The 17,609-nt window shown below is 33.6% G+C and overlaps 1 protein-coding gene across 1 annotated transcript in view; it reads right to left on the minus strand.

The window, feature by feature from the left end:
- LOC145285937 (kinetochore protein NDC80 homolog) overlaps positions 1-17,609 on the minus strand; it is a 151,103-nt gene that overhangs the window by 90,400 nt on the left and 43,094 nt on the right. Inside the window, exon 3 of the mRNA XM_080134443.1 lies at positions 4,202-4,301. Within this exon, the coding sequence (XP_079990569.1) occupies positions 4,202-4,301 (100 nt within the window). The remainder of the gene's footprint in view (positions 1-4,201; positions 4,302-17,609) is intronic.

Below are 17,609 nucleotides of genomic sequence, written 5' to 3' on the forward strand. Positions count from 1 at the left end.
TGAGAGCTGACAATTATAGCAACTTGAGAGATTCAATTCTTAGGGAGGATGGGAATTCAGAACAGTTTGGTCAACGAGTTGTTCTTCCGGCAACTTATACAGGAGGCCCTCGATACATGTTTGAGCGTCAAAGTGATGCCATGGCATATGTTCGGGGAATGGGCCGAGCCGACCTCTTCATCACGTTCACAACAAATCCAAAGTGGACAGAAATTACAGAAAATTGTCTTCAAGGGCAAGACCCTCAGGATCGTCCAGATATTGTTGCCAGGGTTTTCAGGCAGAAGCTAAAAAAGTTACTTGAATTTATTAAAAAGGGAGGATTTGGCAGGTTGAGGGCTTTCCTGTACAGTATTGAATATCAAAAAAGAGGACTGCCGCATGCACACATCCTCACCTGGCAGGCCCCAGAGGACAAACTTCTACCAGAAAAAATGGATCTCTGCATATCTGCAGAGATCCCTGACAAAGAGGAAGATCCTGATCTTCATGCTAAAGTGATGGCACATATGGTGCATGGACCTTGTGGACCATTTAATCCAAATTGTCCATGTACGATTGACAACAAATGTTCCAAAAAATACCCAAAAGAATTTCTTCAGTGTACCGAGCAAGGCCAAGACTCTTACCCCAAGTACAGGCGAAGAAAACCAGAAGATGGAAGCCAGACTGGTACAATAAGGATGAAGAGAAATGGTCGGTATGTTAATCAAGAAATAACAAACCAGTGGATTGTTCCGTACAACAAGGTCCTCCTTCAGCAGTTCAACGCTCACATTAACGTAGAAATTTGCAGCTCGATCCAAAGCATCAAATATGTCCTCAAATACGTGAATAAAGGATGTGATCAAGCAGTGTTTGAACTACAAAGAACTGATGGAGCAGCTAACCAACAAGGCCAAGTACAAAGTCACATTGTGGATGAGATCCAGCAGTTCCAGAATGCAAGGTATGTCGGCAGTTCAGAGGCGGCCTGGAGGATATTGGAACATCCCATCCATGAACATTTCCCCCCAATTGTACAACTTTCTGTTCATCTTGAAAATGGGCAGAATGTCATGTTCTCAGCTGATACTGCTCTGGAACGAGCCCAAGGTCCACCGCCTGCCACAACTTTGACACCATTTTTTCAACTCTGCCATGAGGATGACTTTGCAAGGGGTCTCAAATACGTAGAAGTCCCTGAGTTTTACACTTGGAACAAATCGACAAAGAAATGGATGAGAAGAATGCGTGGGGTACAAGTTGAAGGTGCTGAAAATGATGATGTATGGAAGGCACCATGCATTGGGAGAATCTACACGATTAGTCCAAAAGCAGGGGAGTGTTATTTCTTACGCCTGTTGCTCAATGAGGTTGCTGGTCCAACTTTTTCTCAAAATTTGCGAGCATACAATGGTCAGGTGTTTGAAACATACAGAGCAGCGTGCCTTGCTCGAGGCCTTCTAGAAAATGACCATCACTTGCATCAAGCAGTAGGAGAGGCAAGTGCCACTCAATCACCTTCAAATTTGCGAAGCCTATTTGTGATAATTTTAACAGCCTGTGAGCCAAGAAATCCTCTTGAGATCTGGATGGCTTTTCGTGATGTAATATCTGAAGACATTCTTCACAGATACAGGCAAGAAGTTAACAATCCAGAAGCAGATTTTAATGAGGACATCTACAATAAAACTCTTTGTCTAATTGAAGAAAAAGTTCTCCTTATGTGCGGTCAACCATTGGCAAGCTATGGATTACCTGCACCAACGCAAGGGAGAGATGAAAGACTCGCGAGAGAGTATCAACGTGAAGTTACTTATAATCTTGAAGAACTTTCCCTACAAGCAGAAAATATGCAAGAAAAACTGACCGATTCTCAAAGAGAAGTTTACAATTCATTCATGGCAATGTTGGAAGCACAAGGTGAAATGAACAAAAACATGATGTTTCTTGATGCTCCAGGTGGTACGGGCAAGACTTTTGTAATCAATTTGATCCTTGCAAAGATTAGATCCATGAGAAAGATTGTGCTTGCAACAGCATCCAGTGGCATTGCTGCTACTCTACTACAAGGTGGCCGCACTCTTCACAGCACTTTTAAAGTACCCTTGGATACTCATCGAATGGATCAGCCAGTTTGCAAAATTACTGGTAACTCAGCCTTGGCAAATGTAATTAGAGACACCTCTGCAATCATTGTAGACGAAGCTCCAATGACGCACAAGAGTGTTTATGAAGCAATTGACCGAACACTGCAAGACATCACAGGAAACAAGAATCCCATGGGTGGCATTCCAACCTTATTTTGCGGTGATTTCCGTCAAATCCTCCCAGTGGTTAAAAATCGCACAAGGGCTAACATTGTCAATGCAAGTTTGAAACAATCCTATCTCTGGAGGCACGTTATAGTGAAGAGACTGACTACTAATATGAGAGCCTATATCTCTGATAACACAGCTACAGCAGACTTCTCAAAATTGCTTCTCCAAATCGGTACCTGAGTGCGCAACAAAGCTCCGTGCGAAGCACGGGTATCTTTGCTAGTATTTTATAAATTACTAACTAGTTCTACCTACGTATTAAGCACTTTTGAAGTAAATACTTAAAGTTTACGCATAAATCTATACTTTCGTATATTAATTTTATGTGAGTAAATGAAGTAGTTATATATACACACACACACACACACAGAGTCTAAAAAAAAAATGTACTCAAACTTTAACTGTCACTAACATGCTACCATTTTTGGATTACAAGTGTTATTAATTAATCACAGAATCGCAAATTAACTTAGTTCAGAAAAGAGGAAGTCTGTCCCAAAATGTCATCGGAAGACCAAAAATGCCACTGAAATGCAAAGACAATTCAGAAGGGAATTTGCGAAACATAATTGTCACTGGTGCTTCAGCAGTCTGTCGGTCCATAAATTTAAAATGTTTTGTGATGATGGAGAGATTTACTTTCAGAAAGATGGAGCACCTCACCACTACCATCGCAATGTATGATATCACCTTGATGCAGCTTTTTCAGACACATGGATTGAACAAAGGAGTACTATACGAAGGGTAATATCCTCCAGACCTCATGCTCATGAATTTCTTCTTTGTGGAAATATCTCAAAGACAAAATTTATTGCATCAAACCAAGAAAAATTGATGCATTGAAATTGGAAATTGAAAGTTGATATTTCTAATGACATGTTTTGTGAAGTTTGCAAATCCCTTGAACGCTTTCATCAATGTACTTGTAAAACAAACACAGGAATGTAGCATTGCAGTGATGGGACAGAGGTTGGAGCTTGGTTGATAGTGCAGGACCTATTAGATTGGAGACTCTTTTTTGGACCCTGTCTAAGAGTGGAAGACTAATAGTTGTGCACCAGCCCAGATATGGCTATAATACTCTATGCATGAATGAATACTAGATGCTCTCGGATGAGTAGTTTTCTAGCATGATAGAGTGAACCCACTGTATTTGCAGCAGCCTTGGCAATGTTCTTCCCTTATGAACTAAATCTGCTACTTTAACTGTTCTACATCTAACACCAGAACCTTCATCCATTCTTCCAACGTGGCCATACCATCGAAGTCTACTCTTCTGCGCACATCTCCCTATATGGTCCAAATTTATCTTCCTAAGGTCAGACACTATAAACTGGTATTTAAATCGGATCATTCAAGTATAACAGTATAAATAAAAAAAAAGTCATAAATTAAAAAAATATATATTTGGGAATTTTTTAAAAGATAAATAATTTTCATTATTTATATACTTTCATCTGCAATATTATTTTGGTCAATATAACTTCCAACAATTTTCGAGAAACATCTTCTCGAACCCAACAATCTTTACATTCACAAAAATCTGTGGTGTAACGGATAAAAACTGCTACTAATCAGTTCTAAGTGACAGTCTTCTTGAGGTTGAAAGTTCGATCCTCAGTAAGGATATACAATAAAAAAAAACTTACTTAGACTAATATCTGGTCATGGCTGATGCGATAAGAAAAATCTATTCTTGTGGATTAAATAAAAAGTTTCAAAATTCCATACAGAATGTGGAGTTCGATAAGACATACCTAAAGAAAGTCAGAGGTTATACCAGCTGAAACGTTGTGAGAATAATATTCAAGATGCGTCTAATAGTTTGAATAATTCAAATAATGATTTAAAAAATGCTTTATTGTTATACACAGTGGATAAAAAAAAATGTTTTAAACCTCAAGCAAAGTTTTAACACATCGATGTTGGTAAGCCTTGGAATTAACGCGTCTTGGGTCATTGAATTCAACTCGGCCACGATCCATCCCACGAGACATCCTACAAAATAAAAATAAAAAATACAAACAGAAGTGTTAGATGGAAGCAGATTTCTATACAAGAAGCATTAAACGTTTTGTACCTGGAAGGGAGGTAACTCTTTTCCATTTGTAGTTTGTTTAGATAATGTGCATTTTGGAGTTGTGTCCCTTACATTCGGTCAGTCGGTATTTGAGGTATAACAACATTCAATGGACATGTCGCTCACGGTGACTAGAATTAATACCGTCCTCATTACAAAGTAATTTCTGGGTTTGTTATACAATAGACAAAGGTACGAAAAGTGGTAAAAAAAAAAAAAAAAAAAAAAAAAAACGAAATATTTAGCAAATAAATGTTACCACTATGAAATGTTCTATTTACTTTTCTACCTAGCCGGGTGTTTTTACTTTAAAACATTTATTCGGTTCCAAAAACATTACACGAGAACACTAAAAAAAAAAAAAAAAAAAAAAAAAAATGGGCGCGAGTTGACTCTTACATTTTTTAAGTTTCGATAATGATTTAAAAATAAAACAAAATACTATTAGATACTCGCCCAATAAATGTCATGGTAGCAAATATAAAAAGTAAACAACACATAGATTCCATGAACAAAGCTTCTTTCTGAGAAGCGCATGCACACGCCTGTGGAACTCTGTTCCGTTTGCCTGTTTCCCACCTGACTACAACCTGGATGTCTTCAAGTCCAACATAAACAAATTCCTGATGAACCGCCCCCTTAAGTAAGACACTTTATCAAATCTCCAATACTAACGTACTGTATATGCAATAACCCTTATCCCCGAGTGGCTTCCGGGCCTTGATAAGTGGTAACTACCTTGTAAAAAAAAGCGCACACACACACAAGAGAAAACAGACTCCTATCACATTCTGTTGGACACTCGATATCAGTTGGGAACTGGGTGCATGTTCAACGCTATTGTGGAAAACAACCCTCTGAACGCTAAGGTCTGCATCTACATAGTCTGTCGAGGCCTCTTTGTTGTTAGTTGACATCAACTCATCATCCTAGTCTGCTCATTCAACTGCCTCCAGCTGGAAATTATCTTTGTCACAAACTAAGAGACAGTCCATAAATTGTTCCTATAATAAATTGTTTCAAAACTCATTACCACTCCACAAACTACCCGTAAACTAATGCAATACCATTTTGGGGTGTATTTGTCGCAATCTTGGTTCATGGGACCAAAAATGTAACACCACCCTGGACGAGTTTTCATCTTACATACAGGCAAGAAAATGTGCACTAAATCCCAAATCTCTGTGGATACACTTTTATCTTTATCTAGTGGTGGACCTTTCAAGAGTGACCACATTCTCACAGGTCACTAGAACTACTGCTCTGGTGCACACAAAACGCATATGACCCTTAGTCCGTGAACCAATACTTTTTGCACGCCAGTTGGTTGTTTGTTGGTTCTTTTTCGTAGATGCTCTAGTGTCACTGGTATATCACTTCTCTCAGTGCAGTCCAGGTTGGCCATGGTGTCGGCACTGTAATTAACTGAGTTTTCAAATCAAAGACATTTAATAATAACTCAGAGATCATTTTTTTGGGGTTTTTTTTTTTTTTACAAAAGAGAATAATTATTCATAAGATATTCAGGGTACACTTTGTGCAAAGGAAAGTTAATTCTTTGGGTTCTTAATGATACAGGATGTTTCTAACATGTTCGTTCAGACAGCTTCTTAGTCCAGGGCAAGTGCTTTTCAACTTAGCTCTTCTGGGGAGGTTTCTGGCTCATCGGCCAGAGCCCAAAATGATGCATACTCTTCGATACCAGCCAGTCAGTCCTCTCATTCCCAAAAAACAATGGTTTTTATTGAACCTTAATTCCGACCACAATCTCTTTGAGATTAGCATTTCCTCCTCTGGGAGATTACTCTTTTCTTTCTCTCTTGTTTTTCTTTTCTCTTTTCTTCTGAATCTTTTCTTTCTCTATCTTAAACCATATTTCTCTTTAATTTTCTTTTTACCTGCTCTCTAACTCATTTTTTTCTTAAAGAAACTATTATCAGCTATGCCCTTCCATCTTTCAGTTTAATTCCCATCATCGATACTTAAAATAAAAACAGGTGGCCCAATGACAATATCTTCTTAGATATCAGAGCATACTTCCCATCACTAACATCAACTTCACTTTGCCGTTCACCATAGCAGCAATAAAAACATATTCCAGTCTTAGGAGAAAGGAATGAATTTCTTAAACCTCATGTCAAACACCCCCACCTAACCCCTAGCCCGCAAGTAGGGTGAATTGGTGTTACCCAGGCATGCAACATCATTACACTAACTCTAAATATAAAGACCTCTATTGTCCGGTCCTTTGTCCCAATCACTGTTATATCTGGATTAACAATCCTATTTCAGCTTTCTTGTGTGCATTGGTAAATTACGTGCTCTCCATTGTCATTCTTTCTATTAAGCTAAAAATTGTCATTCTTTCTATTAAGCTATAAATCACGATTTTCTATTAACGGCTAATTTCAAAAAAAAAATGTTTTGAACGCTACTAACTGAAGTTCTTTCAACACAGTTTGCAATTTGGAGACGGAATTGTTTTTGTTGAGATAAGTGATTTCAATCATGCTTTTTATTTTAGATTTAAAATATTAACAACTCCATTTTATTTCAGTATTTAATTTGTGTATTTCTGTTTTATTAAATGCTAGCTTTTTTTCTAGTCCAATACCGGCTTCCATCTTATCTCGAAATTACTTATAACGGCACCAACTTACTTTCTGAAGAACCCCCCCCCCCCATCAGCCTTTTCTTTTATATCGTAAGCTTCTTAAAACGTTACTAGCTTAAGTTCAGAATAAAATCACGATTTTCTATTAACGGCTAATTTCAAAAAAAAAATGTTTTGAACGCTACTAACTGAAGTTCTTTCAACACAGTTTGCAATTTGGAGACGGAATTGTTTTTGTTGAGATAAGTGATTTCAATCATGCTTTTTATTTTAGATTTAAAATATTAACAACTCCATTTTATTTCAGTATTTAATTTGTGTATTTCTGTTTTATTAAATGCTAGCTTTTTTTCTAGTCCAATACCGGCTTCCATCTTATCTCGAAATTACTTATAATGGCACCAACTTACTTTCTGAAGAACCCCCCCCCATCAGCCTTTTCTTTTATATCGTAAGCTTCTTAAAACGTTACTAGCTTAAGTTCAGAATAAAATCACGATTTTCTATTAACGGCTAATTTAAAAAAAAAAATGTTTTGAACGCTACTAACTGAAGTTCTTTCAACACAGTTTGCAATTTGGAGAAGGAATTGTTTTTGTTGAGATAAGTGATTTCAATCATGCTTTTTATTTTAGATTTAAAATATTAACAACTCCATTTTATTTCAGTATTTAATTTGTGTATTTCTGTTTTATTAAATGCTAGCTTTTTTTTCTAGTCCAATACCGGCTTCCATCTTATCTCGAAATTACTTATAACGGCACCAACTTACTTTCTGAAGAACCCCCCCCCCATCAGCCTTTTCTTTTATATCGTAAGCTTCTTAAAACGTTACTAGCTTAAGTTCAGAATAAAATCACGATTTTCTATTAACGGCTAATTTCAAAAAAAAAAATGTTTTGAACGCTACTAACTGAAGTTCTTTCAACACAGTTTGCAATTTGGAGACGGAATTGTTTTTGTTGAGATAAGTGATTTCAATCATCCTTTTTATTTTAGATTTAAAATATTAACAACTCCATTTTATTTCAGTATTTAATTTGTGTATTTCTGTTTTATTAAATGCTAGCTTTTTTTCTAGTCCAATACCGGCTTCCATCTTATCTCGAAATTACTTATAACGGCACCAACTTACTTTCTGAAGAACCCCCCCCCATCAGCCTTTTCTTTTATATCGTAAGCTTCTTAAAACGTTACTAGCTTAAGTTCAGAATAAAATCACGATTTTCTATTAACGGCTAATTTCAAAAAAAAAATGTTTTGAACGCTACTAACTGAAGTTCTTTCAACACAGTTTGCAATTCGGAGACGGAATTGTTTTTGTTGAGATAAGTGATTTCAATCATGCTTTTTATTTTAGATTTAAAATATTAACAACTCCATTTTATTTCAGTATTTAATTTGTGTATTTCTGTTTTATTAAATGCTAGCTTTTTTTCTAGTCCAATACCGGCTTCCATCTTATCTCGAAATTACTTATAACGGCACCAACTTACTTTCTGAAGAACCCCCCCCCCATCAGCCTTTTCTTTTATATCGTAAGCTTCTTAAAACGTTACTAGCTTAAGTTCAGAATAAAATCACGATTTTCTATTAACGGCTAATTTAAAAAAAAAAAATGTTTTGAACGCTACTAACTGAAGTTCTTTCAACACAGTTTGCAATTTGGAGACGGAATTGTTTTTGTTGAGATAAGTGATTTCAATCATGCTTTTTATTTTAGATTTAAAATATTAACAACTCCATTTTATTTCAGTATTTAATTTGTGTATTTCTGTTTTATTAAATGCTAGCTTTTTTTCTAGTCCAATACCGGCTTCCATCTTATCTCGAAATTACTTATAACGGCACCAACTTACTTTCTGAAGAACCCCCCCCCCATCAGCCTTTTCTTTTATATCGTAAGCTTCTTAAAACGTTACTAGCTTAAGTTCAGAATAAAATCACGATTTTCTATTAACGGCTAATTTAAAAAAAAAAATGTTTTGAACGCTACTAACTGAAGTTCTTTCAACACAGTTTGCAATTTGGAGACGGAATTGTTTTTGTTGAGATAAGTGATTTCAATCATGCTTTTTATTTTAGATTTAAAATATTAACAACTCCATTTTATTTCAGTATTTAATTTGTGTATTTCTGTTTTATTAAATGCTAGCTTTTTTTCTAGTCCAATACCGGCTTCCATCTTATCTCGAAATTACTTATAACGGCACCAACTTACTTTCTGAAGAACCCCCCCCCCATCAGCCTTTTCTTTTATATCGTAAGCTTCTTAAAACGTTACTAGCTTAAGTTCAGAATAAAATCACGATTTTCTATTAACGGCTAATTTCAAAAAAAAAATGTTTTGAACGCTACTAACTGAAGTTCTTTCAACACAGTTTGCAATTTGGAGACGGAATTGTTTTTGTTGAGATAAGTGATTTCAATCATCCTTTTTATTTTAGATTAAAAATATTAACAACTCTATTTTATTTCAGTATTTAATTTGTGTATTTCTGTTTTATTAAATGCTAGCTTTTTTTCTAGTCCAATACCGGCTTCCATCTTATCTCGAAATTACTTATAACGGCACCAACTTACTTTCTGAAGAACCCCCCCCCCATCAGCCTTTTCTTTTATATCGTAAGCTTCTTAAAACGTTACTAGCTTAAGTTCAGAATAAAATCACGATTTTCTATTAACGGCTAATTTCAAAAAAAAAATGTTTTGAACGCTACTAACTGAAGTTCTTTCAACACAGTTTGCAATTCGGAGACGGAATTGTTTTTGTTGAGATAAGTGATTTCAATCATGCTTTTTATTTTAGATTTAAAATATTAACAACTCCATTTTATTTCAGTATTTAATTTGTGTATTTCTGTTTTATTAAATGCTAGCTTTTTTTCTAGTCCAATACCGGCTTCCATCTTATCTCGAAATTACTTATAACGGCACCAACTTACTTTCTGAAGAACCCCCCCCATCAGCCTTTTCTTTTATATCGTAAGCTTCTTAAAACGTTACTAGCTTAAGTTCAGAATAAAATCACGATTTTCTATTAACGGCTAATTTCAAAAAAAAAATGTTTTGAACGCTACTAACTGAAGTTCTTTCAACACAGTTTGCAATTTGGAGACGGAATTGTTTTTGTTGAGATAAGTGATTTCAATCATCCTTTTTATTTTAGATTAAAAATATTAACAACTCCATTTTATTTCAGTATTTAATTTGTGTATTTCTGTTTTATTAAATGCTAGCTTTTTTTCTAGTCCAATACCGGCTTCCATCTTATCTCGAAATTACTTATAACGGCACCAACTTACTTTCTGAAGAACCCCCCCCCCATCAGCCTTTTCTTTTATATCGTAAGCTTCTTAAAACGTTACTAGCTTAAGTTCAGAATAAAATCACGATTTTCTATTAACGGCTAATTTCAAAAAAAAAAATTTTTTGAACGCTACTAACTGAAGTTCTTTCAACACAGTTTGCAATTTGGAGACGGAATTGTTTTTGTTGAGATAAGTGATTTCAATCATGCTTTTTATTTTAGATTAAAAATATTAACAACTCCATTTTATTTCAGTATTTAATTTGTGTATTTCTGTTTTATTAAATGCTAGCTTTTTTTCTAGTCCAATACCGGCTTCCATCTTATCTCGAAATTACTTATAACGGCACCAACTTACTTTCTGAAGAACCCCCCCCCCCCATCAGCCTTTTCTTTTATATCGTAAGCTTCTTAAAACGTAACTAGCTTAAGTTCAGAATAAAATCACGATTTTCTATTAACGGCTAATTTCAAAAAAAAAAATGTTTTGAACGCTACTAACTGAAGTTCTTTCAACACAGTTTGCAATTTGGAGACGGAATTGTTTTTGTTGAGATAAGTGATTTCAATCATGCTTTTTATTTTAGATTTAAAATATTAACAACTCCATTTTATTTCAGTATTTAATTTGTGTATTTCTGTTTTATTAAATGCTAGCTTTTTTTCTAGTCCAATACCGGCTTCCATCTTATCTCGAAATTACTTATAACGGCACCAACTTACTTTCTGAAGAACCCCCCCCCCATCAGCCTTTTCTTTTATATCGTAAGCTTCCTAAAACGTTACTAGCTTAAGTTCAGAATAAAATCACGATTTTCTATTAACGGCTAATTTCAAAAAAAAAATGTTTTGAACGCTACTAACTGAAGTTCTTTCAACACAGTTTGCAATTTGGAGACGGAATTGTTTTTGTTGAGATAAGTGATTTCAATCATCCTTTTTATTTTAGATTAAAAATATTAACAACTCCATTTTATTTCAGTATTTAATTTGTGTATTTCTGTTTTATTAAATGCTAGCTTTTTTTCTAGTCCAATACCGGCTTCCATCTTATCTCGAAATTACTTATAACGGCACCAACTTACTTTCTGAAGAACCCCCCCCCCCCATCAGCCTTTTCTTTTATATCGTAAGCTTCTTAAAACGTTACTAGCTTAAGTTCAGAATAAAATCACGATTTTCTATTAACGGCTAATTTAAAAAAAAAAATGTTTTGAACGCTACTAACTGAAGTTCTTTCAACACAGTTTGCAGTTTGGAGACGGAATTGTTTTTGTTGAGATAAGTGATTTCAATCATCCTTTTTATTTTAGATTAAAAATATTAACAACTCCATTTTATTTCAGTATTTAATTTGTGTATTTCTGTTTTATTAAATGCTAGCTTTTTTTCTAGTCCAATACCGGCTTCCATCTTATCTCGAAATTACTTATAACGGCACCAACTTACTTTCTGAAGAACCCCCCCCCCCCATCAGCCTTTTCTTTTATATCGTAAGCTTCTTAAAACGTTACTAGCTTAAGTTCAGAATAAAATCACGATTTTCTATTAACGGCTAATTTAAAAAAAAAAATGTTTTGAACGCTACTAACTGAAGTTCTTTCAACACAGTTTGCAGTTTGGAGACGGAATTGTTCTTGTTGAGATAAGTGATTTCAATCATCCTTTTTATTTTAGATTAAAAATATTAACAACTCCATTTTATTTCAGTATTTAATTTGTGTATTTCTGTTTTATTAAATGCTAGCTTTTTTTCTAGTCCAATACCGGCTTCCATCTTATCTCAAAATTACTTATAACGGCACCAACTTACTTTCGGAAGAACCCCCCCCCCCGCATCAGCCTTTTCTTTTATATCGTAAGCTTCTTAAAACGTTACTAGCTTAAGTTCAGAATAAAATCACGATTTTCTATTAACGGCTAATTTAAAAAAAAAAATGTTTTGAACGCTACTAACTGAAGTTCTTTCAACACAGTTTGCAATTTGGAGACGGAATTGTTTTTGTTGAGATAAGTGATTTCAATCATGCTTTTTATTTTAGATTTAAAATATTAACAACTCCATTTTATTTCAGTATTTAATTTGTGTATTTCTGTTTTATTAAATGCTAGCTTTTTTTCTAGTCCAATACCGGCTTCCATCTTATCTCGAAATTACTTATAACGGCACCAACTTACTTTCTGAAGACCCCCCCCCATCAGCCTTTTCTTTTATATCGTAAGCTTCCTAAAACGTTACTAGCTTAAGTTCAGAATAAAATCACGATTTTCTATTAACGGCTAATTTCAAAAAAAAAAATGTTTTGAACGCTACTAACTGAAGTTCTTTCAACACAGTTTGCAATTTGGAGACGGAATTGTTTTTGTTGAGATAAGTGATTTCAATCATCCTTTTTATTTTAGATTTAAAATATTAACAACTCCATTTTATTTCAGTATTTAATTTGTGTATTTCTGTTTTATTAAATGCTAGCTTTTTTTCTAGTCCAATACCGGCTTCCATCTTATCTCGAAATTACTTATAACGGCACCAACTTACTTTCTGAAGAACCCCCCCCCCATCAGCCTTTTCTTTTATATCGTAAGCTTCTTAAAACGTTACTAGCTTAAGTTCAGAATAAAATCACGATTTTCTATTAACGGCTAATTTCAAAAAAAAAATGTTTTGAACGCTACTAACTGAAGTTCTTTCAACACAGTTTGCAATTCGGAGACGGAATTGTTTTTGTTGAGATAAGTGATTTCAATCATGCTTTTTATTTTAGATTTAAAATATTAACAACTCCATTTTATTTCAGTATTTAATTTGTGTATTTCTGTTTTATTAAATGCTAGCTTTTTTTCTAGTCCAATACCGGCTTCCATCTTATCTCGAAATTACTTATAACGGCACCAACTTACTTTCTGAAGAACCCCCCCCCCCATCAGCCTTTTCTTTTATATCGTAAGCTTCTTAAAACGTTACTAGCTTAAGTTCAGAATAAAATCACGATTTTCTATTAACGGCTAATTTCAAAAAAAAAATGTTTTGAACGCTACTAACTGAAGTTCTTTCAACACAGTTTGCAATTTGGAGACGGAATTGTTTTTGTTGAGATAAGTGATTTCAATCATGCTTTTAATTTTAGATTTAAAATATTAACAACTCCATTTTATTTCAGTATTTAATTTGTGTATTTCTGTTTTATTAAATGCTAGCTTTTTTTCTAGTCCAATACCGGCTTCCATCTTATCTCGAAATTACTTATAACGGCACCAACTTACTTTCTGAAGAACCCCCCCCCATCAGCCTTTTCTTTTATATCGTAAGCTTCTTAAAACGTTACTAGCTTAAGTTCAGAATAAAATCACGATTTTCTATTAACGGCTAATTTCAAAAAAAAAATGTTTTGAACGCTACTAACTGAAGTTCTTTCAACACAGTTTGCAATTTGGAGACGGAATTGTTTTTGTTGAGATAAGTGATTTCAATCATGCTTTTTATTTTAGATTTAAAATATTAACAACTCCATTTTATTTCAGTATTTAATTTGTGTATTTCTGTTTTATTAAATGCTAGCTTTTTTTCTAGTCCAATACCGGCTTCCATCTTATCTCGAAATTACTTATAACGGCACCAACTTACTTTCTGAAGAACCCCCCCCCATCAGCCTTTTCTTTTATATCGTAAGCTTCTTAAAACGTTACTAGCTTAAGTTCAGAATAAAATCACGATTTTCTATTAACGGCTAATTTCAAAAAAAAAATGTTTTGAACGCTACTAACTGAAGTTCTTTCAACACAGTTTGCAATTTGGAGACGGAATTGTTTTTGTTGAGATAAGTGATTTCAATCATCCTTTTTATTTTAGATTAAAAATATTAACAACTCCATTTTATTTCAGTATTTAATTTGTGTATTTCTGTTTTATTAAATGCTAGCTTTTTTTCTAGTCCAATACCGGCTTCCATCTTATCTCGAAATTACTTATAACGGCACCAACTTACTTTCTGAAGAACCCCCCCCCCATCAGCCTTTTCTTTTATATCGTAAGCTTCTTAAAACGTTACTAGCTTAAGTTCAGAATAAAATCACGATTTTCTATTAACGGCTAATTTCAAAAAAAAAATGTTTTGAACGCTACTAACTGAAGTTCTTTCAACACAGTTTGCAATTCGGAGACGGAATTGTTTTTGTTGAGATAAGTGATTTCAATCATGCTTTTTATTTTAGATTTAAAATATTAACAACTCCATTTTATTTCAGTATTTAATTTGTGTATTTCTGTTTTATTAAATGCTAGCTTTTTTTCTAGTCCAATACCGGCTTCCATCTTATCTCGAAATTACTTATAACGGCACCAACTTACTTTCTGAAGAACCCCCCCCATCAGCCTTTTCTTTTATATCGTAAGCTTCTTAAAACGTTACTAGCTTAAGTTCAGAATAAAATCACGATTTTCTATTAACGGCTAATTTAAAAAAAAAAATGTTTTGAACGCTACTAACTGAAGTTCTTTCAACACAGTTTGCAATTTGGAGACGGAATTGTTTTTGTTGAGATAAGTGATTTCAATCATCCTTTTTATTTTAGATTAAAAATATTAACAACTCCATTTTATTTCAGTATTTAATTTGTGTATTTCTGTTTTATTAAATGCTAGCTTTTTTTCTAGTCCAATACCGGCTTCCATCTTATCTCGAAATTACTTATAACGGCACCAACTTACTTTCTGAAGAACCCCCCCCCCCATCAGCCTTTTCTTTTATATCGTAAGCTTCTTAAAACGTTACTAGCTTAAGTTCAGAATAAAATCACGATTTTCTATTAACGGCTAATTTCAAAAAAAAAAATGTTTTGAACGCTACTAACTGAAGTTCTTTCAACACAGTTTGCAATTTGGAGACGGAATTGTTTTTGTTGAGATAAGTGATTTCAATCATGCTTTTTATTTTAGATTAAAAATATTAACAACTCCATTTTATTTCAGTATTTAATTTGTGTATTTCTGTTTTATTAAATGCTAGCTTTTTTTCTAGTCCAATACCGGCTTCCATCTTATCTCGAAATTACTTATAACGGCACCAACTTACTTTCTGAAGAACCCCCCCCATCAGCCTTTTCTTTTATATCGTAAGCTTCTTAAAACGTAACTAGCTTAAGTTCAGAATAAAATCACGATTTTCTATTAACGGCTAATTTAAAAAAAAAAAATGTTTTGAACGCTACTAACTGAAGTTCTTTCAACACAGTTTGCAATTTGGAGACGGAATTGTTTTTGTTGAGATAAGTGATTTCAATCATGCTTTTTATTTTAGATTTAAAATATTAACAACTCCATTTTATTTCAGTATTTAATTTGTGTATTTCTGTTTTATTAAATGCTAGCTTTTTTTCTAGTCCAATACCGGCTTCCATCTTATCTCGAAATTACTTATAACGGCACCAACTTACTTTCTGAAGAACCCCCCCCCCATCAGCCTTTTCTTTTATATCGTAAGCTTCCTAAAACGTTACTAGCTTAAGTTCAGAATAAAATCACGATTTTCTATTAACGGCTAATTTAAAAAAAAAAATGTTTCGAACGCTACTAACTGAAGTTCTTTCAACACAGTTTGCAATTTGGAGACGGAATTGTTTTTGTTGAGATAAGTGATTTCAATCATGCTTTTTATTTTAGATTAAAAATATTAACAACTCCATTTTATTTCAGTATTTAATTTGTGTATTTCTGTTTTATTAAATGCTAGCTTTTTTTCTAGTCCAATACCGGCTTCCATCTTATCTCGAAATTACTTATAACGGCACCAACTTACTTTCTGAAGAACCCCCCCCCATCAGCCTTTTCTTTTATATCGTAAGCTTCTTAAAACGTAACTAGCTTAAGTTCAGAATAAAATCACGATTTTCTATTAACGGCTAATTTCAAAAAAAAAAATGTTTTGAACGCTACTAACTGAAGTTCTTTCAACACAGTTTGCAATTTGGAGACGGAATTGTTTTTGTTGAGATAAGTGATTTCAATCATGCTTTTTATTTTAGATTTAAAATATTAACAACTCCATTTTATTTCAGTATTTAATTTGTGTATTTCTGTTTTATTAAATGCTAGCTTTTTTTCTAGTCCAATACCGGCTTCCATCTTATCTCGAAATTACTTATAACGGCACCAACTTACTTTCTGAAGAACCCCCCCCCCCATCAGCCTTTTCTTTTATATCGTAAGCTTCTTAAAACGTTACTAGCTTAAGTTCAGAATAAAATCACGATTTTCTATTAACGGCTAATTTCAAAAAAAAAATGTTTTGAACGCTACTAACTGAAGTTCTTTCAACACAGTTTGCAATTTGGAGACGGAATTGTTTTTGTTGAGATAAGTGATTTCAATCATGCTTTTAATTTTAGATTTAAAATATTAACAACTCCATTTTATTTCAGTATTTAATTTGTGTATTTCTGTTTTATTAAATGCTAGCTTTTTTTCTAGTCCAATACCGGCTTCCATCTTATCTCGAAATTACTTATAACGGCACCAACTTACTTTCTGAAGAACCCCCCCCCCCCCATCAGCCTTTTCTTTTATATCGTAAGCTTCTTAAAACGTTACTAGCTTAAGTTCAGAATAAAATCACGATTTTCTATTAACGGCTAATTTCAAAAAAAAAATGTTTTGAACGCTACTAACTGAAGTTCTTTCAACACAGTTTGCAATTTGGAGACGGAATTGTTTTTGTTGAGATAAGTGATTTCAATCATGCTTTTTATTTTAGATTTAAAATATTAACAACTCCATTTTATTTCAGTATTTAATTTGTGTATTTCTGTTTTATTAAATGCTAGCTTTTTTTCTAGTCCAATACCGGCTTCCATCTTATCTCGAAATTACTTATAACGGCACCAACTTACTTTCTGAAGAACCCCCCCCCCATCAGCCTTTTCTTTTATATCGTAAGCTTCTTAAAACGTTACTAGCTTAAGTTCAGAATAAAATCACGATTTTCTATTAACGGCTAATTTCAAAAAAAAAATGTTTTGAACGCTACTAACTGAAGTTCTTTCAACACAGTTTGCAATTTGGAGACGGAATTGTTTTTGTTGAGATAAGTGATTTCAATCATCCTTTTTATTTTAGATTAAAAATATTAACAACTCCATTTTATTTCAGTATTTAATTTGTGTATTTCTGTTTTATTAAATGCTAGCTTTTTTTCTAGTCCAATACCGGCTTCCATCTTATCTCGAAATTACTTATAACGGCACCAACTTACTTTCTGAAGAACCCCCCCCCCCATCAGCCTTTTCTTTTATATCGTAAGCTTCTTA

The sequence above is a fragment of the Euprymna scolopes genome, chromosome 10 (genome assembly GCF_053919585.1).
Source record: "Euprymna scolopes isolate OS-2025 chromosome 10, ASM5391958v1, whole genome shotgun sequence".
Lineage (NCBI taxonomy): Eukaryota > Metazoa > Mollusca > Cephalopoda > Sepiida > Sepiolidae > Euprymna > Euprymna scolopes.